Source organism: Colias eurytheme, chromosome 3, assembly GCF_061535395.1.
Source record: "Colias eurytheme isolate Ceu_HAF_F1 chromosome 3, ilColEury1 Martin Lab GWU primary, whole genome shotgun sequence".
NCBI classification, from domain to species: domain Eukaryota; kingdom Metazoa; phylum Arthropoda; class Insecta; order Lepidoptera; family Pieridae; genus Colias; species Colias eurytheme.
The window spans coordinates 1,822,687-1,850,588 of NC_142982.1; the positions used below are offsets into that span (position 1 = coordinate 1,822,687).

Sequence of the window (27,902 nt, forward strand, 5' to 3'; positions counted from 1 at the left end):
TATTGGTATTGGGTTGGCGGGAAAACCGGCAGTCCGACCGCGTCCGAGTCGCAGTGCGCATGCGTCCGCCATTTTGCGTTGTTATGGTAACCGAGTGACAAATAAAAGAATAATTAGTTTTATTTTGATAAAAACAAGTGACTGTGCGCCGTTTGGTGTTAATTTATTGTTTTTTTAAATTATGGTAAGTTTTTTGTTATAGCGTAATAGGATATTTGTTAATTTTGATGAGTTTCACATTTCTGAATTGTTTTAGTAAATAACTTAGTTTGCGCGGTGTAAAGTTTTTTCCTCGGTTTAAATTTGATTGGTCATTATTTTAAAAATTATTGTGGTTTGAGAGTGATGTAGGTTGTCGTACTTTTACTTGCGTTCTACTTGTATTTTATTATTATCTATGTAGGTTGCGACTTCAGCAATTGCATTTTTTATCTGTAAGTTAAAAGATATGAAAAATACTTACACTTCTATTTTGACCAAAAATACTGACACGTAATAATTTCGCACTAAATCTTATATCTTCTTATATATAAAAATGAATCGCAAAATGTGTTGGTAAGCGCATAACTCGAGAACGGCTGAACCGATTTCGATAATTCTTTTTTTATTATATTCCTTGAAGTACGAGGATGGTTTTTATGTAGAGAAAACGTAAATATGTACCACGGGCGAAGCCGGGGCGGACCGCTGGTATTGAATGAAAATATTATACTTACTTATCTACTTTACAAAAATAAGAATATAGGTACCTACCTAGGTGCCTACCGAATAACTTAACTAACTATCTGGTTACTAATATAATATGCATCACCCGAGTGTAAAATGTAAAGATTAATTAATATATCTAGTAGATATTTTCGTTTTAAAATAATCTATAATTACCATTATATGTAGTTATATACCTTCTTCATAATCTTTTGAAAATTTTCGTTTCCCGCCCTCCTCTATGTGAGATTTCGTGAGATTAGATGAAAATTGAAACCCCCTCCACCCTTTCAACAATATTTCGTGAGATTTTTTTAAAATGTGAGTTTTTAGTTCAAATACACTAAGTACATTGGATTCGTTTTAAAAATAAAAAAATTTGGTTCTTTTATTTTCGACTAACTACATTCCTAGATTTATATTGACGATTATTTACAAGTTTTTAGAACTTTTACCATATTTTAGTAATGAATAATATTAACTCTCTTTCATAAAGACTACCTATCTCTACAATCTTACATAAGGACCAAATCAAGTTGTATATAAATAGAAATAAATAAGTATGTACAAACACAAGGCCATTGCGATCTTACTGGGCTTCGCAGTTCGCACTTGACCTTCATATATTTATATAGCAATAGTGTATGTACATACAACTAGTTACATAAAAACCATGGAAAGGGACCATCCTTCATCTTTCTCTGTCATAGGTACCTACATTATATAATCAAGAAGGTATGAAAAGTTAATGTATGAAAGTTACAAGCTGACGTGGACGATGTTCTTTCAGGACACCCTAAAAATAGTTTGCGAATTAAGTAGGTACTTATTCTCAGAAATCAGAACTAGTTATAATGGAACCAGGTAGAGTATAGGAAATAGGAATGCAAAGTCATAAAATCGGTCAAGCGGTTTCGGAGGAGTCCTGTTACATTGAGACAAGGTGTTGTGTTTAAAGATATAATCTAAATTAATAAGTAATTCATAATAAATATGTAACTATTCAAAATCTAAATATAGGTATAGCGTCGTTGTTCAAAATGTCCTTTTCGGATAAAAGAAACAATCCTATTGATAAAAAAAAACCCTTAAAAAATTATATAATGGGTCCTACCTGCGTCCCACTAAAACCCCAGGAGAACAGTGCATTATATCCGACACCTTCCTATACAATATAGATGGGTTGAAAGAAACAATAATATTTCAATTCAACTTCTTTGCGTACTCTGCGAGTAAAGCTAAAGGCTAAACTAGTACATATTTCGTAACAGCCTAATATAAGTATACGAACCTATGTCTATACTTATACCTTATACATTGTATAAAACATGTCAGTAGTTAATATATTTTTCTGCAAAAAAAAAACATTAAAACGCCACTAAAAACAAGATCGGCCTCCGTTCAGGAACCATAACTAATATAAATAAACAGTATTTACTATTGAATTTTGTTTGTTATCACCTCATCAAGGCTGTATAACCGGTTCTGCTACGCTGTTATTGATAAAACTACAAACACCAGTTTCATGGTCACTTGTAGGAAGCACTTTATAACAAACTAGCTTTCCGCCTGCGGCTTCGCCCGCGTTTTCAAAAAAAAACCCGCATAGTTCCCGTTCCCGTGGGATTTCCGGGATAAAACCTAGCCTATGTCACTCAGAAATGATGTAGCTTTCCAACAGTGAAAGAATTTTTCAAATCTGCCAAGTAGTTTCGGAGCCTATTCAATTCATACAAACAAACAAACAAAAAATCAAACCTTTCCTCTTTATAATATTTGTATAGATGTATAGAAACAGGGTGTGTGCCGAAAACACGTGTGAGAATGAGTGAGAAGTGAAACTTCTTTGGCAAGATTCAAAGATACCAAAATCGTCGTCTTACTGAATGATGTGACGGTACATGACGCGAACTTGAAATTTTACTCTCAACACGCCTAAAGAAGTTTCACTTCAAAAAGGAGTGATGTACCTCGCTAGATTTTTGTAATCCGATTCCGAAATATTTTTGTCCGTATGTGTATGTGTTTAAGTATGTTTTTGGATATTGGTAGGGATGAAATGGAATGTCCACCCCTATAATAATTTCTATTATCATAGGTACAAAAATACTAACATATAACATACTAGCTTTCCACCCGCAGCTTCGCCCGCGCAGTCAAAGAAAAACCCGCATAGTTCCCGTTCCCGTGGGATTTCCGGGATAAAACCTATCATATTTCCCGGGATAAAATGTAGCCTATGTCCTTTCTCGGGTATCAAAATATCTCTATACCAAATTTCATGCAAATCGGTTCAGTAGTTAAGGCGTGATTGAGTAACAGACAGACAGACAGAGTTACTTTCGCATTTATAATATTAGTATGGATGACTAAAATAAAGTTAGAGAGAATAGTGTTAATTGCTATTGACATTGAGAAAAAATGTTAATATTATAATATAACATGCCTTACATGCATAATGAATATTAATTACCATGTTAATGAATGAAGCGCCTCCATTCATTTATTTTTCCACCTGACACTTCGTAATTAGAATAATTGAGGTGTCGATGTCGTTAGATGTCAACCGCAAAACTTATTTTAACCACTGATAATGAAGAAACTCGATAAATGACTTTTTTATACAACTTGTAAAATATTTATACAATATGGATAAACATTTAAATTTTAATCACATGCTAGTAGTGAAGATTAGAATATATTAATGTTGTTGTTTTGAAATGTGGTGGAAAATACAAAAAAATCTGTCCCAAAAAATGTCATAAAAATACCCTAAATTATATATATTTAACATTTTAATTTTTAATTAATTTTACAACAATATAAAAATTTTAATACATATTACATGTATCTGTATAGAAATATGCATAAATTATAATTTAGCAAGTTTTCCTCTTAGTTCAGGACAACATGTCATTAATTTAATTAACATCAAAATCGTGTAAAATATTTTAAAATTAAGTACGAAAGCTAGTAAATGTACTTATCAATATTTTCGAAGCGTTATGTATAGTCCCTGTGGCGCAGAGGATAGCGCGTTGGACTTCTAATCCAAAGGTCGTGGGTTCGATCCCCACCAGGGATGTCTTCCTCTTTTTATTTTTATATTTTATTTAATAAGGCAAATTGTTATTGTTTATATACAAATTAACATGAATTATATTTTAAATAACTGTTTTTCTATTTGTTTTTTAAATTACATAATATACATAATATTATTTCATCATACGGTTATTTTGTTAAACAAATATTATTTTATAATATCATTATTATATTCTTGTTATACTATAATACAAAGTTAGGTAAATTTATTTCATTCATCGATTAGTCATGGCCCATGGGGCCACCTTCGCTATAAAAATGTCGGACACTTCTGTTATGTTTCAAAGAGACCTAATTCTTAAAATTAGACTAGTTTGAAATAAATGCTTTTATAGTTTTAGTACTACTCTATGAAAGGCGTCTTTTTACCTTCTTAGATATAATCTTAATCTTAATATATATAAATCTCGTGTCACAATGTTTGTCCTCAAAGGACTCCTAGACCACTTAACTGATTATAATAAAATTCGCACACCATGTGGAGTTCGATCCAACTTGAGAGATAGGATAGGTTTTATCCCGGAAATCCCACGGGAAAGGGAACTATGCGGGGTTTTCTCTGAAAACGCGGGCGAAGCCGCGGGCGGAAAGCTAGTAATACATAGATTAAAATGAATCCTCATTTCCCTTGGCCATCACGGGTGAACGGCTCGACCGATTTCGTTATTCTTATTTTGATGTGTTCGTTAATGTTAGGAGAAGGGTGTGAAAGAAAACCTCAAGAAATTTGCGCCTGAAAATTAAGAAAATGGGAAATTTACGGCTACGGAGTACGGATACGAACTTGCAAGAAATAGAATTGTCGGGTTAGCTAGTTATTTTAAATTTTTTAAGAATAATTTTTCCATATAGTAAGTTAATAAATTGGGTTCCAATTTAAATATAGCTGTAAAAGAGAAAATTAAAATAAATACAATCCCTACAAACAGTTGATATTGAAAATACAATTTCTTACGCAGTATATTTGTTTTTAGTTGTATGCAATATGTATTCAAAATAGGTGTTAAAAGGATACGTGGTCGTGCTTCTTTAAGGTCAGAATATTGATTTGACCTCCGGTTTTATTGCGACAAGGGGAAAAGTGAGAATGGAAGCACTTACAGATTTAGTGCCCCGTATAAACAGTAACCTAATAGACACTAATCGTCTTTTAGCACAGGAAACGAGTTGAGAAAGTTGGCCTATAGTTTATTGGGCCATGGCCTAATTGTGGAGAAATTACTTACAGGAAGACAAGAAAGAAAAGTATAGTTTTTTTAAATTTCTGTAGAAAATGAACATCGCTAAACGGTTTCATACAAAATAATTTCCCCTTTCTACCCCCCAAATTATTTTTAAATAGAAATCGCTTAATCCGTTTAGGAGCTGTGATGCCAAAGATTAATACAAAAAAGACTCACCCGCATACAGATACGTCAAACTAATTAGAGGTAGAGTGGTGCAAAATTTCAATTTCCATCCTAGTACATTTATTTTAGGTTTGATGTCAGCTGGTTTTGCTTTTATGGATAAGATATCTTCAAAATAGATTGTAGACTACAGGCCCATGTTGAAAAAATCTCTACCTGTACTTTAGAATTCTCATCTGCACTCAGGTGGACAGCTTACAAGTGACGGCATAGTGCTGAATCTTATTATTTTATGCTCTTATATCGTTCTAGTTGGGTCACCTGGTGGTTCAAATGACCCATAACTTTTTCAACATGGGCCTGTAGTCTAAGCAACATTTTAAAGAATAAAATAAATATTGTAAATCGTAATTCAATCGACAACCTGTCACATCGTAAATTCTAGAGCACGCGGCAAGGCCGACACAGCCGCTGGTTCCGTTATGCGCAGGCGCATCTAGCCCTAACTTCTTAAGACTTTGACATTGAGTTTTAGAATTGAAAGTGTCTTAGATTCTATACTATGTATGCTAATAATTAAAAGAGATTGTTTGTTTAAACACGCGAATCTCAGGAACCGATTACAAACTTTCACCGATTGAGTGGCAATGTGTACGGGCGAAGCCTGGGCGGATCACTAGTTATGTTAGGTATATGAAAAATGGATGGATGTTAATTATTCTTGCAGGTAAAAACTGCTTAATTGATTTGGATAAATTTTGTAAGGAATATAACCTGGAAAAAAGTATTGGTTACTTTTTATCCGGGTACAATTCGACCAAAACCGTGGACTGTGTTACTTCATTCAAGCTCGTGCATGAATGAAGTAAGTAATATACGTTGGACACGTATTTTCACCTCCGTCCATGCCAAATTTCATTAAAATCGATTAATTGGTTTAACAGTGAGAGCGTAACAGATAGAAAGAAATATACCTACTTTCACAATCTACTGATTTTTACCCATGGTTTTACATACTTCCGTTAATGATCTCCTGTGATAAAAGATTGAAACAGGCGTTACCCAGCCCATAAGCTGTTTCTTCTCAAAATGTCTGTCCCGTCAAATGTTTGGTGGGTTCATATTTTATACATGTATAGCACACTTTGCCTTCGTGATAAACCTATTTATTAAACCAGACCATATGGTCTGGTTATAATATTATAATCTATATCAATTTGCTAAATTACATTTAGATTCTCTAAGGGCCGATTTTTCAATGCTTGGATAAAACTAATCCGTCGAATAAATACACGATAATATTAAAATGTCACGTAAACTGACAAATACGGGCAATTAGAAAACGTTTTTAAAATGGAAGTTTTATACATTATTCGACGAATAAGTTTTATCCAAGCATTGAAAAATCGGCCCTAAATCGTTAATGTAAAACTCCCGTTCACTATGACAAAAATTTCATATTTAAATGGCGAAAGCGAAGGAAATATGAGTACCTAAAACGAATCTATTTATACTTAAAATCAGTAACGGGACATAACCAATACAACTAATTATATATCTATTAATTAATTGTCCACAAAATGACGTGTTCTGACCCGACATTCCACAGATATCTTTGAATTGATTTCGCATTATGATAACATTTAGCTGATTAGCTATCGAATAGGTTGTTGTGTTTCGTAGCCGGTGGAGTAAGGAGTTATAATTGATATTAAATTTGTGTTTGGTTTACTAGTGTTATATTTTTAAGGAGACTTTTTAAAGTTTTAAAGTATTATAGTAGTGTATGTTGATGTGACAACATTTTTGTTTCATGAGTGCAAAGTGAAATGAAACAGTTGAATTCAATTGTCTTTGTAAAAGTGCAAAGTGGAATCTATCTATCTAGTTGAAAAAAAGACTCTTTGTGAAAGTAATTGATAAAAAATTGTGGTAGAAAGTGAAGGAATTTCAATACTTGCGTAATTTAAGAATGTAAGTAAGTAATACAAAATCGTAATTATTTCCTTACCTAGGTTATTAAGATGCAAACAAATGTTTCAATAACATTGATAAGAATTATCATTTTACAGGCCACAAGTAATTTAGTATGGAAAATTTATTAAATTGTTTAGTATTTACACCTTAACATAATACAATATTATATGATTAGTTATATTACCTTGAAGTCTGAAGAGTAAGTAAAATATGTAGTGCTATAGAAAATACCCATAGAGATCATAGAGAGTTTCTGTGATCTGTGAAAATACCCGTCCGACTAGGGCACAGATCACAGAAACTAAAGGGAGATATGGTTAGGGGGCGGGGCCGGTGTCGCAGCAATATGCCCAAAAAAAGAACACATGCTGTTTGTTGCATTCAGTTGACGTTCGACCGTCGGCCGGGTATTATTTGACAATGCCGTGTTGTTCCGTTAAAGTTTGTAAAAACCGAAGTGAAACCAGCAACTTTAAGTCAAATGGAATCACATACCATCGGTAAGTACTGAAAATTATACGATTTTCTTACTAAAATTTCAAAAACAATATTACGTAGAGTGATTTCTTGCTTTCATTATGTGACAGAACGACAGTCACAATAATTTATGTAAATAGTTTACAATGCTTCTTCTGTACGTGACTCTATTCAAACGCGAAGTTCGAATACCGCAATGTATAATGAACATACTAAAGCTAACAAAAACGTTCGATCGTGTAGTACGGGGTCTGTACGGCCGCTGCTCGCGGTCGTTAGTTGAGGATGCGCGTCGAGTGTGTCCATGTCGATAAGATTCGGATTTTTTATCGTATTATGTATTATTTTACTACCTTATTTTTATATCATAATGTATTACTATTAGCTTAATATCTGATTGTATTATTATTATTTGATAGGTACTCGAGCAATAATTTTATAGTAATTATTATACATGGATTAAAAAAAGAAGTCACTTATTTCATACTTATATTACTTTACAATAAGTCAATAGGCAATGCTTTATGTACTTCATCACCATGAATGCTACCATCAAGGTGTCCATTTCTATTTTCTACCTAGTTACTGTATTGCCTATAGGTAAATTGTTTTAATTTTAACGTTTCTCATTTTATCGACAAGCAATCCCTATCGTAAACGCATATCTTGCGGCTGTGTGGTGCTGTATACGTACGTTACTTACAATCTAGTGTGCGAACGAATAGTCGCTCACAAATTTTTGTGTGATGACACGCACACAACGCGAAGTATTGTTTTTATTTGTTTACTGTTGTGTGCGTAAATTTGTTATGAGACACCAGGTTTCGTACTCAGCGCAAGCGATTGGCATCTCTCTAGATCTCTATGGACTAGGGCCCTTCAAGCGACAGCCCAAGCCGAGGTTCGAGATCCCCGTCAAGGGGGGACGCCACAGACATGTTCATGTACATACTTAATATAAATGTCTGTGGGGGACGCCCTTGCGCATATCGCTACCAGGGTGAACCTTCAGTTCACCCACGCGTCCGCTTTAAAATGTAGAAGCCCTTCTGGCTAACATTGAGAAACACAACACTACACTATAGAAAATAGAGCCCGCTTATTATTACAAGTAGGTACATATTACACATTAAATAGAAGCTAGGATTAATTTCTAGGAAACGATTTCGTTTTTACAAGGAAAGATATACGATAGATAGATAGATATAATATTTTAAGATCAATACATAGTATAAATACTATAAAACAAAGTCGCTATCTCTGTCTGTTCGCCCTATAGCTATGTATGCATAATGCAACTTTAAAACTACGCAACGGTTTTGATGCGGTTTTTTAATAGATAAAGTAGTTTTTGAGGAAGGTTTTAGTAACTTGTTAAATCTGACAAAGCGGGCGCTATAAATTGAAATGATCCAACCATAGCTATTCACCCGATAAAAACTTTATTTGAAAGAACAAAAACTACAATAAAATATAAGTTTCAATAATCGAAAGCAAAACATTTCCGACGAAGTGGGCTTGAAACATGATTCTTATTAAGGGAAACTTTAAAAACCAGTTTTAAAGCATTCGTGTCATTCAGTACATCCTTAAGGGTTCGCCCACATACAACCAGACTTTATGCTAGTTTTGTTATTTATAGAAATTTATAATATCTGTTAAATTTGAGTATTGTATAGTTAAATCATCACGCTAAGACCACAGCAAGTGGGATAGGAAATAAAGGTACTTATATTATGATGTATACCTATGTACCTATGTAGTACGTATAACTTAAAGATGATATTCAACTCTATCAAAAAAGTATATAATGTAAGAAATGAATAAAACATTTACTTTCGCATTTATACAACAGCTTACTCAAATAAAACAATAGTAACAAACAAAACCCTGGGGACAGTTACGTCCAAGTAATGATTCACGAGGCCTTGTAACTGGCCGACAATCCGACGCTATTTACATAATATGTAACCTATTATACATGTGTTATGTAATATTGTCAAAGCCATATATTGTAATCGAATGTCCTTATGTTACATACAGTTAAAGTGTAACAATTTTTTTGTGTAAAGAAGTAAGCGGCGTCATTTACTGCGGAAAAAATATGGTCTGATGTGCTAATCCAGGCTATAATCGATCTCTATGTGAAACCGATGGATCGTTTTTGCGTGGAAGAGACACAAGTGACAAACATCTATATATCCATTTGATTTCAACCTTTCGTTACATTGTGAACTTTCAGTTCATCCGGGCGTCCGCGATAAGATGTAGAGTAGATGTAGGTAGAGCCATTCTGGCTAAGATCGAGAGACACCATATAAAAAAATTAAAAAAAAAATGTTTTTAAAAGTCTTTTGGAAAATAAAATTTCAAAATAGAACCCGTACTCCCAATTTCTTTTTTTTTTTTTTTTATTTATTTATTCGGAGATCTTACAGAAACAATTAAAGGCGTATACATAAATTAATGACATAATCAATAATAACATAAACAATTGTTTCCTCTACGTCTCACAGTGAACTACAGTGAACTTCTTGACCAATAAAACTATTTTCTGGTAAGTGTACATCTTCCTATTTCCTTTCAAGGGGAAAAATAAGCTAGGTCCTAGTTTTTCTGCACCTTACCTTTTACCAAAATCAATTGCTATTGATGATTTTAAAAATTCACGTAACTTGAAACTGATGACTGTATTGAATTAAAAAGCGTGAAAAAAGAAAGCGGACCCTGAACTGATGGTAACGATACCACATAACAGTTATAGTTAGTTTATTTAACTGTTGTGTCGATTAGGGTTCAGTTATCGATATAGAATAAGTACTTGAATTTATCGAATTTTTTAATACTGCTTTTTTGTCTCTACAATTTTCACGTATTTTTGCCCTATCCCGCTATTTGTCTGTAGTTTTCTTTGTTTATTTAAGTAGGTACCTATTATAAAAAAATATCTTATTTTAACGCTATTTCTTCAAATATAATTCATACATTTCTTAAACCAGTTATAATTAAATTGTATCTAATAGTTGTGGTAAAAATAAGGCTGCCCTTTTCTCCAAAGTTTCTCTTTTAATTACACTGATTAGATTAAATACTTGTTTTTTACAGTAAACCATAATAATCTTTTAATTTTTACTGCCATCTTAATGCTATAACATTAAGATGACAGCATCTTTGTTTACTTATTCAAGTAGTTTTTTTTTGCGAAATTTAATATCATAAAAAGAAACTATCACTGACTAAATGCACTTCACACATCGTAATTCTTCTGAGAATATTTTTTTACAGTTTATATAACTAACAGAAAGTTTTTCTAAAATACGGAAGATATTCAGCAGTTATCCGCCGATGGGTGGAACGAAAGATGCGATTTTTGATTCGACTCGCGTTCCGAACTGTACTCGGATTACACTAGCTGCTCATTTTGTTTCGCTTGTTCTTGTAAATAGCACAATACTAATCTATCGATTTCGGCACATAGCAATTCTTCTGCATATTTCAATTATTTATGACAAGGAAAAATGTTTGTACCTATACACACACAATTTTAAATAACTTAAATAAGTAACACACACACACACACACACGCAGACCCATTTACACACTCATTTACACACCCACTCTTTCTCTCACATAGTCACCTTAACAGGCTCAATTTCATTTCTGTTTTTCTCAACTTTAATGCTATATTGTTGATATTGCTTGTTAACGAGAAGTCACATTTAATTTAATTCATTTATGTTTGTGTTTCATCAAGAATAATTGTATTTTTTGTTAAAGTTAAAGAAAACAATTATTGCCTTTGTAGTTTGCCGTTTTTTGTCACACAATTTTACTATTATCGGTGTGCCTTGTAATTGGCGTTTTTATATGTAATTAGTATAATTTATCTTATCAACAGTTGTAAGGTACCTTTTATGAATAAAATAAAAAATAAAATAAAATACAGCCGTACAAATAAACGAGTTATAACATTTTATGCAAAGAATAAACTAAGAATAAGGAAAAATCATATAAATAAACACGAAATAAATGTAACCTAGTATAACTTCGTAATAAGTATTCATACTAATGATATTCCGTCCTTATTACGGCTACCACCCTAGTATAAGTCTGACATAACCGAGTTATAACATAATATCTTTTAGTACATTGTATAGGGTTTATACTAAGATTTTGCCTTGTGCCGAAATCGATACATTTAGAGATTGGAATGAATAAAAAAGGGGCATGTTTGTTCTGTTTTGAAGGAAAAATGAAGGAAAACATAAGGAGATGAATTGGAAAAGTGTGCTAGGAATTACTATTGGATTGTACATCGGAAGAAGGCAATGCAAGGGCACATACAGGGTCTTACACATATTCTCCAACTTGCTGTGCCCCGCGGTTTTACCCGCATTGCTCCGCTCCTGTTGGTCTTAGCGTGATGTTATATGTAGCCTATAGCCTTCCTCGATAAATGGGCTATCTAACACCGAAAGAATTTTTTCAATCGGACCAGCATAGTTCCTGAGATTAGCGCGTTCAAACAAACAAACTCTTTAGCTTTATAATATTAAAAGATTTTCCTTTCCCTACATATTACAATTGTTATCAATGTAAAATAGACTAATCTGATCATTGTACATGCCATAGTATAATTATGTCAAATAAATAACATTAGTATGAAAAACAATGTGAATTTAATTAAATCTGACCCATACGTCACCGTCACGGTGTGTAGATGGGAACAAAGCTATTGTTTATTCTCTGGTTGGACCCTAGGGTCATCAGAACTTTATGGTCCAGCGGTCTAGGGTTTGAACCTGGTCTGGATTTTTTTAAAAGGATATACTATTTTTAATGCTATATGGTAATATAATTATTTTGTGATATATCGTTTTAAATACGTACATATTCACTCGCGTGGTGTTCGTAAGAAAGTAGCCTATGTGTTTATCTAAATTCTACCTATTCTAGTACTATTATCTATCACAGCACCCTATTTCATACATATCTGATGAGCTGTTTTTGCGCGAAAGACTAGCAAACATCGATACATTCTTACATACTTGCGCATATTAATAGTAGGACAATATCTGTAGTATTTGTATATTTTCCTATTTGAGAATTTCCATTTATCTCTATTTTGTTTCAATTATCTAATTGAGGAGCATTCTAGTACCTCAAAATTATCTCATGTAAATAAATAAAATTAAAACTCTGTAGCGCCAACCCTATTCGAAATGAACTAGCAAGTGCAGATGACATGTGCATCCAAATTGAATGTCCATTGTTTATTGTGAATCTCTGTTTACGTCATTCAATAGATTGTGTTACATTTCTTTTCGCTTCCCACTTTACAGAGCTTTTTATTTTTTTGTAAAAAAACTTTAAGTATTCAAATTCAAATTAGGGCCGATTTTTCAATGCCCAGATAAACAGCTAGATAGACTTTATTCTTCAGTTAACAAAATATTCAATTTTTCAACAGACGAATAGGACGTATCTATCTAATAACTACGTTATTTGAGGAATAAATCTATTTGCCGCTCCAACGGCCAGATAGCGCGCTATTCGACGGTTAGGCGTTTGAGTTGACAACTGACGCGTCAAATTTGGGATATTTTCGTATGTCATAACATAGAGCGTAGAATTATTAACAATTAAACCTCTTTCTATATAATTATTATCAATTAAAAACATATTGAAATTGATGTTTTTGATAGTACTGATGACCATGCCATTGAAAATTTGCCGAACGCTGCCTTTAAGTATGTCGTTTCCATCGTAATATATATAAATTGAAACACAAATTTAACCAAACTCTTTACTCGAATCAAAACAACAATCAACAATCATAGAAGACAAGAGCAATACAAGACGTGAGTCATATAATGACGGTTGTTGACAAATTGCAAGAGTTGACTCTATCCCGCTCTAACCTGACTAATTTAATATGTTTGTTTCGCCACTCCGAGAGCAGAGCTGCCAATATGGAAATATTTGGTCAGATAGTTGTTCATCAAATAAATCACGATCGAAAAATAGGCGAGCCGTTATGAGTTAGATAAATAATTGAATAAATCTATTCGAGGGGTAGTTATTAGACTGTTTATCTCGGGATTGAAAAATCGGCCCTTATACGAATTTCCAAGATGTAGTTACAAATTATAGATGTTATGATTATATTATTATGTGGCTAATACATTCTGCTCAATGATTGGGTGTGCTAATTTTAATAATAATTATAAACTATATTGTATTCTCGATAATGTTACGTTCGTTTAGCAATTTACATTACACCAACATTATTAAGGTACACCAACATTATTAAGGTACACCAACATTATTAAGGTACACCAACATTATTAAGGTACACCAACATTATTAACGATATTTATTCGTCAATTTAATTAATTTATAAGTACCTACTTTATAAATTTGTAGTTACTTTGTGTTTATGATGGTGGGTCTCTTGATCGGTCTGCATATAACATTTTAAATATTTTTTTTAAAGAAAACAAATACCTAGGTAATACTGTTTGAGCTAAAAAAATATAACAATTAACTAAAATTACCACCGATATTAACTATTATGATCGATTTTAAAGTGGATATTGCATTTCACCAATTTTAAAGTGGATTGATATTGCAATTTATGTACTTACTTTCAAGTTATTTTTGCAATGATTACATTGAGGACTCATTATTACGCTTCAATGACCATTAACCTGATTATTATTTTACGAATGCAACCAAGTGTATGACAATTATTGTGAAATTTAGTGATACCTACTCGAAAATTCGAATGAAGTGGCCAAATTAATTGTGCTATTATTTACAGCACATATTCAAATGTATGTACTATGTACCTACCTCAAGTGTATTGTTTTCTTTTTGATATTCGTTTTTATATCGTTCAAATCACAGATAATATAATACACACTATACTAGTTCAAATCCTCTGTAATAAGATTGTTTTAAAGAACAGAATAAAGATCGATCACCCACATGCATCCACTGTGTATCGTTCCCTTAAATAATGCAATATAAAATTAAATTAGGTAATATATGATTCAGTTATATAGTGGAAAAGTAAATAGAGTAATGCCATTAGTAATCTTTGGATTAATCATGTAACATAATGCGTACTAATTAATCCGATTGTATAATATATTACTAGGTAGCGTAATACCAAGTGTTTACCTATATAGATAAGTAGCGGTCCGCCCCGGCTTCGCCCGTGGTACATATTTCGCAATAAAAGGTAGCCTATGTCCTTTCTCGGGTATCAAAATATCTCCATACCAAATTTCATGCAAATTGGTTCAGTAGTTAAGGCGTGATTGAGTAACAGACAGACAGACAGAGTTACTTTCGCATTTATAATATTAGTATGGACATGGGTATGGATTAGATAACAAAATAACAATTCTTAACAATAGTTAGATAGTTTTGTTAGGTTGGACTTATGGGATAATCTCTGGTAAATGGTCTCTCTATTAAATAGAGTTTGATTGTTTTTAGAAAATATTAGGTATTGCCATATTGAATTTCGGTTTAAATTAAAGATGCTTTGTAAAATCTAAGGTTTAAAAACAATGTTTAAAAAAAGGTTTTAATTCGACAGTCTCCTTGAAATAGTGATCAGAAAGAGAGCGGAGAGCCAGTGCAAGTTCGATACAAAAAAAACCTCTAAAGAAAAAGTTAAAAACGTGCGTTTTTAATTGATCGATTCGGTTGAGAAACTGCTAACTATATATGCAGTTAAGATAGATAATCTATCATTAAAAGATATATTTAATTCGTAACATTTGCATTGCGACGTTGTAAATTCGAGATAATATGTTACAGTCAAAACCCTAAACCAGTCAATAACCTTATTGACCGGTAATTAGTCAATAAGGTTATTGACTAAGGTCGTCGGTCAAAATCCTTATTGACTGATTTTATCAGATAAAATCAGTCAATAAGGATTGTTGTGATAAAACGGAGAATGTTTTTTTGTTATTCAACCGACTACTAAAAAGGTGGAGGTTCTAAATATGACTGTATTTTTGGAGTTTGTTACTTCAGAACTTTCGAGTGAACAGATTTTGAGAATTCTCTTTTTAGGCGGTTTAGTTTTTTGTTAAAAAATAATTAGGTACCTAGTATGTTTATCGTAAAACTGTATTTATTATATTATATTCAAATTCTTGCTGATCTTTTTTGAATTTCTAGTCTCTAAATCATAATATACGATGGTCTATTTGTATCAAACGTTTTGTAATACTCGCCAATGGTCGAGTCACGATACTTCGTGATACAAATTCTTTCTTATTGTAATAATTTGTTTCTTGCATTGTGTAACCTAGGGCTGTCCAAATTATGAAATATTATATTCGGAAATCTTTGAAGGTCGTTCACATTAAAAAAAATAATTGCTAATTTCAACGAAAATTATCAATCATGTGATTAAAGAGGTGAGGTCTACTGGTGATAATCTAGTCTCTACATGCGTAGTTACCGTTTTTCTCTTTGACTCATTCATAAAAAAGTTAATGTTAGTAGAGTAAGTCTGTGGTAGAGCTATTACAAAAAAATCTATTAAGTATACATTTACGTACATAAACCTAAAGAAAAATAAATATCGCATTTCCAGGATTAGATTCAGATACTTTTTAAAACTTTTTAGTGACAGCCCTGGCCGTCCCGGGATGAATTAATGAACTATTGTGTTAAGATGCAATGGGAGAAAGCTGTTTGATGTCTTTATGTAGAGATCATTCTATCAATCTTATATATAAAAATGAATCGCAAAATGTGTTGGTAAGCGCATAACTCGAGAACGGCTGAACCGATTTCGATAATTCTTTTTTTATTATATTCCTTGAAGTACGAGGATGGTTCTTATGTAGAGAAAACGTAAACATGTACCACGGGCGAAGCCGGGGCGGACCGCTAGTATATAATAACTTTGCGTTGTATTTCTGTCTAAACTTCAACAGTTAACAGTTTAATGTTTGTCAATTAAAATTTAGGGAAATGAGATTGAGTTTCATTCTTTACTGAATTTCTTTACGTGGTTACGTAAATAAATGGCCCTTTTCATAACAGGATTACATAGTTAATTTTATAATAATGGTTCAAACTCGTTACTCGAATTTTCGTCTAAGTAATGGTTAAATAATACTTGGTAACGCTTAGTTTAACCCAAATATCGACAGTTAAGGACAACTTGTGAACTTTTCTCAAACTCTACTTAGAGGCTGCTTCACACCGACACTTTCTGTAACTTGTATATTTTTTTTTAGAATCAGTCTTATAATTTTGTTAGTTTGTGATGAAGCTTTTTATCGTGTCATGACATTGTAGCTATAAGGTCCTCAGTTTTTAAATTAGCTAAATAATTAATATTCACAAAAGTATCATAGGTACATATTAAATATTAATTTTTGCCGTTAAAATATTTTTATTTTTACTATAAGTACACCTTAAAAGGTTAAGGAGATCTTATTTTCTTTATTTTCCTTCCAAATAATTATAAAATCTAGTTATTTACAATGTTGTAACTTGTTCTGTGTGGAAGGGCTCTAATATCTGTAACGCAACAGTAAATTTCGTGTGAAATCACTCTGTGTGGTCGTTGGAGCGAAACATTAGTATGAATTTTGGGTTATTACAGCTTCTTTTCTTTGTTTTTGACGGATCTTTCTATAGTATTAGAAAACTGTCGTTGACTCCGCTTTACATTACTTTAGACTTTGAAGGCAATGACTGAATGGCAAATTAATCTGAATCAAATCAAAGTTCATTTTTTTACTGTATGTTTCTGCTTACGTCGCATAGGTATTAGAATTAAAAAAAAAACACTACTTATCTAGTGTAATATAAATTACAAAAAATAAAATAGTGTTATTCGGCATTCGCCAACTTGAATAGTAAAGGGGCTTCGGCATCCGTAAAAAAAATTCTTAAATGTTTAGGAAATGTCTGGAGGCATTCACAAGCTCTCAGAAGAGTATACCTATACCTAGTCTATCTATCTTTTAGGATCTAGTATATCATAATATTGTCCTCTCAAATCACAATAACGGTACCAATCAAAATTATACAACAACATTGATATTAATTTATTACACCAATCTTTCGTATAAAAATCTGAACAAATGGACCAACTGATGCTGCGATCCCCACCAGCCCTTTGTCTCGTGACCCGTGTTTTTCCTATCGCAATTAATCAAAAGATAACACTATCTTATCTGTATGCGATGTTTTAATTATATTATTCTCTAGACGTGAATCGCGCGCGCTGGTGACATGAAAGGTTACATACTGGCCCTCTTGGGCTTCGCGGTTTTGGACCTTGGACTCGCGCAGGGGCCGGAGAAACGTAAGTTTTTTTTTAATTTTTTGTTTTTTTTTTTTTGGTTGTGTTGAGTGCCAGGTTTGAATGGTGTGGTGTGATTTGGTATTTAACTACGTTATGTAAGTGGATTTTTTGTGATTTTTTAAGATTTGATGGGTAATAATTTTCAATAGTTATTAGTACGTGACTGTTTGAGATGTGGGTGTGTAAAAATCGTGTATTTTGAGTATGAGTTCAATTTATTTTTAATTGTTGTATTTAGAACTTGGACATTTTTCGGTATGAATTAATTGTATGATTATTTTATTTGTAGTGTGTATACTATGATGCACTTCATATAGACCAATATATATAAATGATTTCAAGACATTAGGTTGCATAATAAGAATAGAAAAGTTGTTGCCTATTAGAACCTATAGACTTTAACTTATGTAATAAATATATATTATCCATACAAATATCTAATATTGTTGTCTAGGATGTTATATTAGGATTCAAATACTGCATTTCAACACTGTCACTGTTTGAGATAGAATTAATATATTTTTAATTTTATCAAACAGAGTAAACACAAAAGTGTGCCAAAGGATTATATTCACATGAAAATCACGTCACTCTAAACATAATAGCATGTAGCCCTGATACAAATAGTTTTGAAATGTTTACTGTATTTCATAAAATATTTTGATAAAGTCAATCTTCGTTATACAATCTTGGCCTTAAGATTAAGGCGGTAGTTGTTCTATGTTACATCGAAAAAAAATCGAGAGAATCTATTGTAGTAGTAAAGTGGATACTACAAGCTTTGTAATTATGTCTCGTATAAAAGCAAGTTGTTAAGCTATTCTAAGTGAGAAAGGCAGGAAGATCGAATATCCATGAAGATAAATCTGAAATCGTCCAAACATAAACAAGTACCTACTTATAGATTAACAAAAAAACACGGGAATAGTCAGAGAAAATTAGTTCCAAACACAAATAGGTACAACACAATTTTTCAAATCGGACCAGTTGTTCTTGAGATTAGCGCGTTCAAACAAACTCTTCAGCTTTATAATGTTAGTAGGTAGTTATAGATACGGAACTACTAACATTACCTATACTATACGGATAGGGAAGCTCTCGATAGAATCGCCTGGCGGAGCACTGTGGATGCCTTCTGCCCCAGCTAGGGGACACAGGAACATAAGTCACTTGACTTATGTTCCTATGTCCCCTAGACTGTGTCCCCTAGTCAAGTTATAGATACTAAAGAATGAGCCATTTTTATTTGTATAATATCAATACATATACAGAATCTCTACTCTCAGTCTACAGACTAGAATGCAAATAAAAATCAATCATAATATTGAATCATAGAAACATATTACTGTTTTTATTGTTATTCTCAAGTAAATTGCTTTATTACGGTTATTTCTTTTTACAACTGTATCGTTACTATATTTTATTTCACACTTATTTGACACGAAGCAGATTTTATTAAATCTATGAAATATTGTTAACTGAAACTACTGAGTTTATTATCATAAAATAATATGCTTTTTATTTTTAATGCGTTTTGAAAAGACTCTAGAAAAGTCTAGAATTCGTCAAAATGTCTTTTTTTTGTAAATAAACTCAAATATAAATTAAAGGGAACATTTTTTTTAATTAATACTCATTTTTATATAAAAGATATCCAAATATCTTTTAAACCTTTTTTTAAATTAAAGATTTTTTATGGGCTCTATTTATCAATGGACAAACATACAAAAACACAAAAAATTGCACGAATAACTTCGCGTATGTAATATAATAATTTGGTTATAATATTAAATATACCGTTTTGAATACATTTGCTTACATCACCTTTCACGGATGATTAACTCAATTAAAAACGATACAGCCATTCCGCGTATACTTACATGAGATATTACATAAGGACGTCACGCTTTCATTGTTATAAATGTAACTATATATTAGTATAAATAGTAACTATATATTATTTATTTATCCCGGAAATACCTCTGGAACGGGAAGTATGCGGGTTTTCCTTTGGCGGGCGAAGCCGCAGGCGGAAATCTAGTATGTACTTACATAAATGAGAAAGAAAAAATCATAGACAAATCAGAATTAATTCGTGCTTCTAAGTAGAGACATCATAAAAATGTAATTTACACATCATTTATGGTGTTTGTTCATATTGACTAACAAGAATCTCATCAAAGTGGGTCACGCCGTTCGTGATAACCGTATCAGGACAGTGTTACCTCAAATTTATTTTAATTTTGTCTGGTATTAACTTAAATGGCTATTAATTGGTAATTAGTATGTTAAAACTGTTTCCTTTGAAAAACATGTTTATGTCATGAATCATGTTAGATATAGGTATTAATGTAGATTAGATAATAAATTATTTCGAATATATTTACTTATACTATAATTCAAATAAAAATAATGAAACAGGCTTTTTTACTAGATACATCTCTTCAGAAGCATTGATTTATTTGCAGACACCACGTAAAAACACAATTTTTCTTATTCGAAACAATTTTTGGTTTTGGGCTTGCCCTGTGCTGTGGTACCAATTAAATTTGGTTTAGTTCTGAAAAATTTTACGGCGGTTTAAAGTTTTTTCTTAAAAAAATAATTATTTAAAATCATTGCCACTAAATTACAAACATACATAAACTCGTTCTTTTTACAATTAGGAAGTTACCACTCAATTTTATGTCCATTAAATTCTTCTCAACACTTAATTAAGTGTTAAAAAGTGTCACAAATGTAAATAACTGTGAATTAATAGCGTCCACAATTCCATGAAGCTTTCTACAAACACATAAATCTCAATGCACCGCTATTCTCTGCAATTTGCCAATTTATTGCTTCGATACGTAAATTACTAAATTAGTTCAATGATTTGAATTTTATTTCGTTCTGATAATGCATGCATAAATAACTTAAAATTAAATCAAAAACACTATGTTTGAATAAATATAGCTAAAACACATTTGTTGGAGTTATATTTGTTCAAACTAAATTTGTTTGGAATTCCAAAGATTATCACTAAGTAGGTAATTATGAAGAGTAATTTTCGAAATAAGTAGGTATTATTTAAAATGAACACGACACATAACATACATTAAAAAAGCACTTCAAACCAAACCTATATAGTTAATGCTCTTAACAGAGATCTGATGTATACATAATTTACTAATTTATATAATACAATTATTATAGGCAATAAAAGGCAAAAACCTTCAGAAGGTTTGCCTACAAAATAAAGGCAGTACACACCGTGAAATAAAAACGTCAAAGTTTGCACATGTCTCTGCAATACAGATTGTGTGTAAACAGTCTTATCTATAGTACTACGGTTGATAACAATACAGTTACTACCGGGTTTATTTTTGATTTGATAGCGAATTTTTCCATGAGCATTATTTTCTTTGTTAAATTTTCAAGCATGTCATTTCATGACTTAATTATTATGAGCAAGAAAAGTGATATTAGTAAGAGAATAATAAATATATGTGTGATGTGTACTTAGAGTGGGTAATTAATATTTTATACGTGTTATTCTTATAAGTAGTGTGCAAAAAGACTGGAGATATAAACTCAAACTCAAACTCAAACTCAAACATTCATTTATTCAATTAGACTACTATTTAGTAGCACTTTCGAATCGTCATTACATAGTTTTTTAACATTTACCACCGATTCGGAAAGCAGTATCTATGGAGAAGAATCGGCAAGAAACTCCATAGTTGCTCTTTTAAATAATGTCAATAAATTTACATAATATGTAACTTATATCTACCTAACTACATAATATGCCAAAGAACTGTCCTGTGGTTTTTACGCGACAACCCTCCATGGGTCTTTATCGTCCATATATTCCTATAGATCTACAATACTCCATATAATATATGTAATGCGAGTATGTGTGTGTGTGATATATGCGAAAAATGTCCCAATTTGTTTATTTACTTACCCCACTAGGTTATCTAAATGAATTCATTTCTTATCAACAAATATGATAATGGAATAACGTCTAAAAACTTTACGGTACATTAATATGATTGAAAATAAAAAAAAACCTGCAAAGTGCGAGTCAGACTCGCGCACGAAGGGTTCCGTAATAAGGGGAATCCCCTTTTTTTAATTTTTAATATTCGTTGTTATAGCGGTAACGGAAATACGAAACGAAGCGATAGACAGACAGCGGATACTTAGTAATAGGGTCCCGTTTTACCCTTTGAGTACGGAACCCTAAAAATATTGCATTTAGAGTGATTGAATGATCTAGATTTCAGTATGAATGTATTCTTAATAGAAAGTTGATAAAAACTAGCAATAAAATTACATAACTTGTTGCATTGTGTGAAAATCACTCTCATAGAGGTCGCAAAGACAATCATACGAAGTAATGAAAGTAACAATGTCTTATGAAATGAAAGAATAATCTGAAATGGTGAATCAACCAGAAAATATTAAGTTTTATTGCTAAATGGTTGATATTCTTTATAATACGACAATAAATATAAGAAAGAATAATATGAGAAGATGAAGTTATAACAACAAAATAAAACTTAAAACTTTTGCCAGACCGTAACTCCCGTAATGTTGAAAAAATCCGTAAGGATTCTATTAATTTTTGTTTCTACATCTAATGCTATAAACTTGGATGTGAGAGTTTCAGTAAAACGAGAATAACTCAGAAACTGGTCCAATTTATTTGTACATGATAGTCCATTTAGGGCCGATTTTTTAATGCCTGGTTGGACTTATCCGTCCAATAAAATATTACACGATAAAATTAAGATGTCACGTAAACTGTCAAATACGGGCAATTAGAATACGTTTTTAAAATGGTAGTTTTATACATTATTCGACGAATAAGTTTTAACCAAGGATTGAAAAATCAGCCCTTATTGAAAGAACATACGCGCTATGTCCAATAGGAGCATCATCATCAACAATTGTCTTTTTTAAAAAAAATGAACATCTTGAGCCTTGAGAGGTCTCGATTTTGCGTATTACAAGTTAGTTTATGTATACTAATGGAAGTATTTTTCCCAGGGAGGACTGGAAATGTCTGCAACACGGACATCCAGTGTCCAGACAATGCTTTCTGCAAGCAGAGCAGCTACTGCGTCTGCAAGGATGGCTTCGTGTACGCGGCGGTTAATAGCACGCATAAGGGGTGCTTGAAAGGTAAGGATTTGGCTTTTTGACGTGACAACGTCTTATAATTCGATAAAGCCGGCTGCACGCACGAAAAAACATGACTCATGCGGCGTTACCTCGCTCTGAGGCGTTCCATGTAAGGCTTTTGAAGTGCAAGCGAGAGCGCGGAACGAGCGACAAAGAAGCACAATCGGACGTTGTCACGTTCAACTATCGCCAGTAAACCGACTTTACAGACAACCAATTTTTTAATGAGGAGTAGGAAGGAATTGTTGAGGTAGGATAGGATATCATGTCTTTTATTGGTGAGGCTGGATAAGAAACTTTCAAAATCTTTTTTTTACAGTGTAACGATGCTTTGAGCAAATATGCCATTTTAACCACAATAATAAAATTGATTCTCACTCTATTTCAAATTGCCTTAAGGACACTGCACCAACAGAGCTATCAAGAGTTTGATAAAACTTGTAATATTATGTTGACAATCATCAAGCATCCAATTTTTCTCAGCTTTGCCTATATTATTAGTTAGTTCCTTTTTTAATACCTGTTTAATATTTTCGGCTGAATTTTATGTTTTCATCTCTATACTTCAGCTACGCCCAAACAGAATTTTATCACACATATTCGTCATTAAATGCTCAAGGGTATAGTTAATTAATAGTAAATTATCTAATTTCCAGAGGCACGCAACGGCGAAGCATGTGTACAGCACATCCAATGCCACTCCACGATGGGTGTGCACTCTGAGTGTGTAGACGGCACGTGCGCGTGCGCAACCGGCGCTCATCTTGAAACCGACCGATGCTATGAAAGCGCTGGTATGTGCACACACAAACACACACACACACACACTCACACATACATAAGTGTTCGGAGTTGGGATAAATTCTAAGAGATATTATGAGATAATTGTTTATTAACTGTAAATGGACAGATGGGATGAAATAAGAGGAGATTAGGATTGGGATTGACTACCGTCCGGTGCGGATTCGTAATGCGAACTGATTAAATATGTTAAAATAATTCAATATAATAAAAGGTGCTAAATCAGCGGATCGTATTCCGGGAAGTCGCATTGTCTGTACGATTACTTATTCGTACAGTAAGAATAGAGATTGCCCTGGAAAAAAAGGAATAGTATAAATAAAGCAGTCCATTAAATTGCTGGACCTTGTAGTAATGTCTTATAATAAATTGCCTTATGTGTAGTGCAATAGGCGTTCTATTGTTTAAATTAATATACATAATATGCTATATCTAGCACGTGAGATCCATCATTATTTGCAAAACAATCACAATAATTTGCAAAACTTTCAACGTTACAGAAATAACTTTAATATTGACGTCATATAGTTCCTTGATCCACAAATTTTCCAATTTCAGTGGTCGGTGAGCGCTGTGTGGTAGATCAAAACTGTTATCTCGGGGAACCTGGTCCGGAGCGACAGGCGTTCTGTGTGCGAGGGTATTGTACTTGCCAGCTGCAGTTCAGTCCAAGGGATAATGGGACTAGGTGAGTTGTTAATAGGGTTGAGGTTTGAATGATAGGCTCCCGAGTGTCTTATTAAGGGAGGTGAGATTGGACAGTTGGACCGTGAGCATTAGAAGCAAAGTTAATGGTATACCTAATTGAAATTGGCATTGAGCTGTTGTTCTGATTTTGTGGTTGATGTCGAAAGCAAACCACCGAACAACACTGTTTATTACATGTTATAAACACAAAATTGAGATATTTTGTTAGAGAAAACTCTAAGAATAGGGAAAACTCTAAGCCAAAAGGCTAAGCTTAGACATGGACAGAAAGGTTTTTCACATTGTTCTCCTACACCGATTGGAGCTGATATTTCAATAGACATCTGTGCCAAAAAATATTCTGATGGATATGCAGTGAACTTCCGAACTTTTTTGTGACAATAAATTGTGTCGTTATTAGTTATGCCACTAGGTTCTAAATTGTATCCTGAAATTCACTAACGGAAGTACATGTTTCACTTCGGCCCTCGGAAATTTGGCTCTGAAGATTTTTTTTAAACATCGTAATCCTCTTTTTGACGTGAAAACGTCTTATAATTCGATAGAGCCGGCTGACTCATGCGGCGTTATCTCGCTCTGAGGCGTTCCGTGTAAGGCTTGAAGTGCAAGCGAGAGCGCGGAACGAGCGACAAAGAAGCACAATCGTTGTCACGTTCAACCTTCGTCAGTAAACCGACTTTACAGACAACCATTTTTTTTTCTACAGATGTGTCCGTGATGCCCTTCTAGGCGAGCAGTGTGAAGACAACCTTCAATGCGCAGGGCCAGGCCTTGAGTGTCGCGGCACTTGCCGGTGTAGAGACAACTGGGTTGCCCAGGAGGACATCAACGCGTGTGTGGAGTGTGAGTTTTTAAGCTATTGCCACAGAATACATAATAGTAGCTAAACGCTACAGAACGAACACTCTCCGCCTCCCTCCAAAATTAAACACTTACCTCACCCCGCATGATCAGTCTAAAAATGGTCCATATTTTTCTACAAGGAAAGTAATTTTATAATTTTGAATTTGTGATTATCGTTTTTCGTAGAAAATGTTAGATATTGTGCTGTTTCCGGATGAAAATCAGAAAAACGCGAATTTTTTTTTACGCTAGTCACAAATGTGCCAACCATAAAGCGTTAACACACACATTTGCAGTCTCTACAGTGTGACTGTCAAAACGATAATTTTGTATGGAGTGTCCGGGGTGTGCTATTGCATAGCTTCTATCGCGGGCCTTGAGCGCGGGGACCGAATCGAGAAATTCCGTAACGAAAAAACCTAACGCTCCCCACTCCGACGGGCGCGGAGGTTTGGCTTGAAGGCATGGCATGCAATAGCTTTACCGCGGCAGTCCCCGAGTGCCACACGTCTTTTTTAATGTTTAGTGTGAGTTGTCGTGGACAACTCTGTGAGACAACCTGCAGTGCCAGACATTTACCCATTTGCGGAGTGTGAGTTGTTTAGTGTTTATTATTTAGTTTGTTTTTTCTGTCTTATAATTCGCTTATAACCCTATAAAGCAGTCTTATGTGACATTCAATGTACGAATTTGTGCTCATGCAGCGAAAAAGTGAACACTTGTGAATTTGCATATTATTCGTGTGACCGTTATAACCGACCGAATTAACAATAAAACTTGACCAAATGTAGAGTAGGTATACGTTTTGTTTGCAAATATCTTGCTAACTAGATAATATTTCCCTACAAATCATCATCAACTTTTGTCTTAAAAAATATGATAATTTTTACACGTATATTTGTCTGTCTACAGCCGCGAAACAGCTAAACGACGCGTGCCAATACGACGTGCAATGCGACGCTCTATCCGGTGTACCGGAAGCTCGATCAACCGGCGCAGCATTATGTCTGGGAGGTGCCTGCGCTTGCGCATATAATGCAAGGCCTGTGGGAAATCCTGCGCATTGTTGGCATACTAGACGACCCGGACAGGAGTGCGTTAGGGATGAGGTGAGAAAGAAAAAAAGGGGAATTTTTTTAATTTTATTTTTTATAAATTGGCGGGTAGCTAGGTTTCTTTTAGTATAAGAAGAGTATGTAAGAATATGGTCGGTTCATTTAATTGTTCGTTCTAGGTACTAGTAACGGCATTATGTCTTTGTGATGCGTGTTAAAAATGGAATTACATATTTAATTCAAAAAAATAGATTATAAATTATAATATTGGAAGAAGTGTAACAAATAAAAAATCTGATTTCAATTTCTAAAAATTTATTTCTACATTTCAAAATAATATAAATAACTTAAAATTAATTCATTTTAAATAAATACTACACTTACATTACATATTATGAAAACTAAGAACATTTTACTTACTTAGATATTAATTTATACAACATTCTATTTACAATTAACATGACTACAAATCACAAATTCCCATTACTTACATTACAAATAAAAATTATTACACTATAAATTCTATACACAGAATACAACTTTTTAAAGCTTTCAACATTTAAATAACTAATTGTATATCATATCAAAACTCTTAAAATACCATGTCTCTATCAAATCTAATATTTATTTCCCTGATATACCTACTAAACAATATAATTATTAAATCTTATTTTTAAATAAATATAATCTATTTCCAGGAATGTGTATCTGAAGAAGATGAGCCAGGTTATTGCCTAGCTGGTAGATGTACTTGCAAAACTTGTTCACCAGACGCTAATGACTTCGGTGGAGCGAGCACTTTATCCCGCCCGCCAATATACATCGCCGCCATCTTGTGCGCCGCCATCTTGAGACACTAGCCGCCATCTTGCGGAACTGTCAAAGTGACATTGCAAATGTCATTCGTGTTCGGATACGTGTAATGAAATAATACCAGTGTTGGTATATAATAATTCTGAATTGTTATTTTTTATTGTGCAAACATGATTTTCATTCGGCCTTTGCGCAGTTAGAAGCTAGTTGTTGATTATGGATGTTGTTAGTTTCAAAGTTTATTATAAGTTGTAAATAATATAAAATGTTGACTAATGGTTGTTGTTATGTATTGTAAGTCGAGATTATAACAGTTCTTCCGATAATGCAGTATTTTTCGAGTGCAATTTTACGATGTTGAAAACAATATAATAATCCTGGGTAGATGAAACCAAAGAGAATGTACACAATCGAACGAGTGTAAATAAAGTATTTATTTTACTGAATAAATAGTTTTATTTTACACCTGATACTTATCTTATGTAATGAATAGACTTCAAAAAGGGAGGGGGGAGGGAGACTTCAAAATTGGAGATGTGTGTATTT

The 27,902-nt window shown here is 33.0% G+C and overlaps 1 protein-coding gene and 1 non-coding gene across 2 annotated transcripts; both read left to right on the forward strand.

Moving 5' to 3' along the window:
- LOC149909361 (prion-like-(Q/N-rich) domain-bearing protein 25) lies at nucleotides 1–27,806 on the forward strand. Its single transcript, XM_090119353.1, has 8 exons — nucleotides 1–184; nucleotides 17,868–17,964; nucleotides 23,002–23,136; nucleotides 23,793–23,930; nucleotides 24,496–24,625; nucleotides 25,352–25,488; nucleotides 26,401–26,597; nucleotides 27,242–27,806. The coding sequence occupies exons 2-8, from the start codon at nucleotides 17,892–17,894 to the stop codon at nucleotides 27,401–27,403; spliced, it is 972 nt and encodes a 323-aa protein (XP_089975479.1). The 5' UTR covers nucleotides 1–184; nucleotides 17,868–17,891; the 3' UTR covers nucleotides 27,404–27,806.
- TRNAR-UCU (transfer RNA arginine (anticodon UCU)) lies at nucleotides 3,718–3,790 on the forward strand. Its single transcript has one exon. It is a non-coding gene; the product is annotated as a tRNA-Arg (tRNA).
- Nucleotides 27,807–27,902: the final 96 nt, after the last annotated feature.

Coding starts and splice junctions, on each gene's coding strand:
- LOC149909361 (XM_090119353.1), top strand. CDS start 17,892: ATGAAAGGTTACATACTGGCCCTCTTGGGCTTCGCGGTTTTGGACCTT. Junction 23,137..23,792: donor GCATAAGGGGTGCTTGAAAG/GTAAGGATTTGG, acceptor TCTAATTTCCAG/AGGCACGCAACGGCGAAGCA. Junction 26,598..27,241: donor AGGAGTGCGTTAGGGATGAG/GTGAGAAAGAAA, acceptor ATCTATTTCCAG/GAATGTGTATCTGAAGAAGA.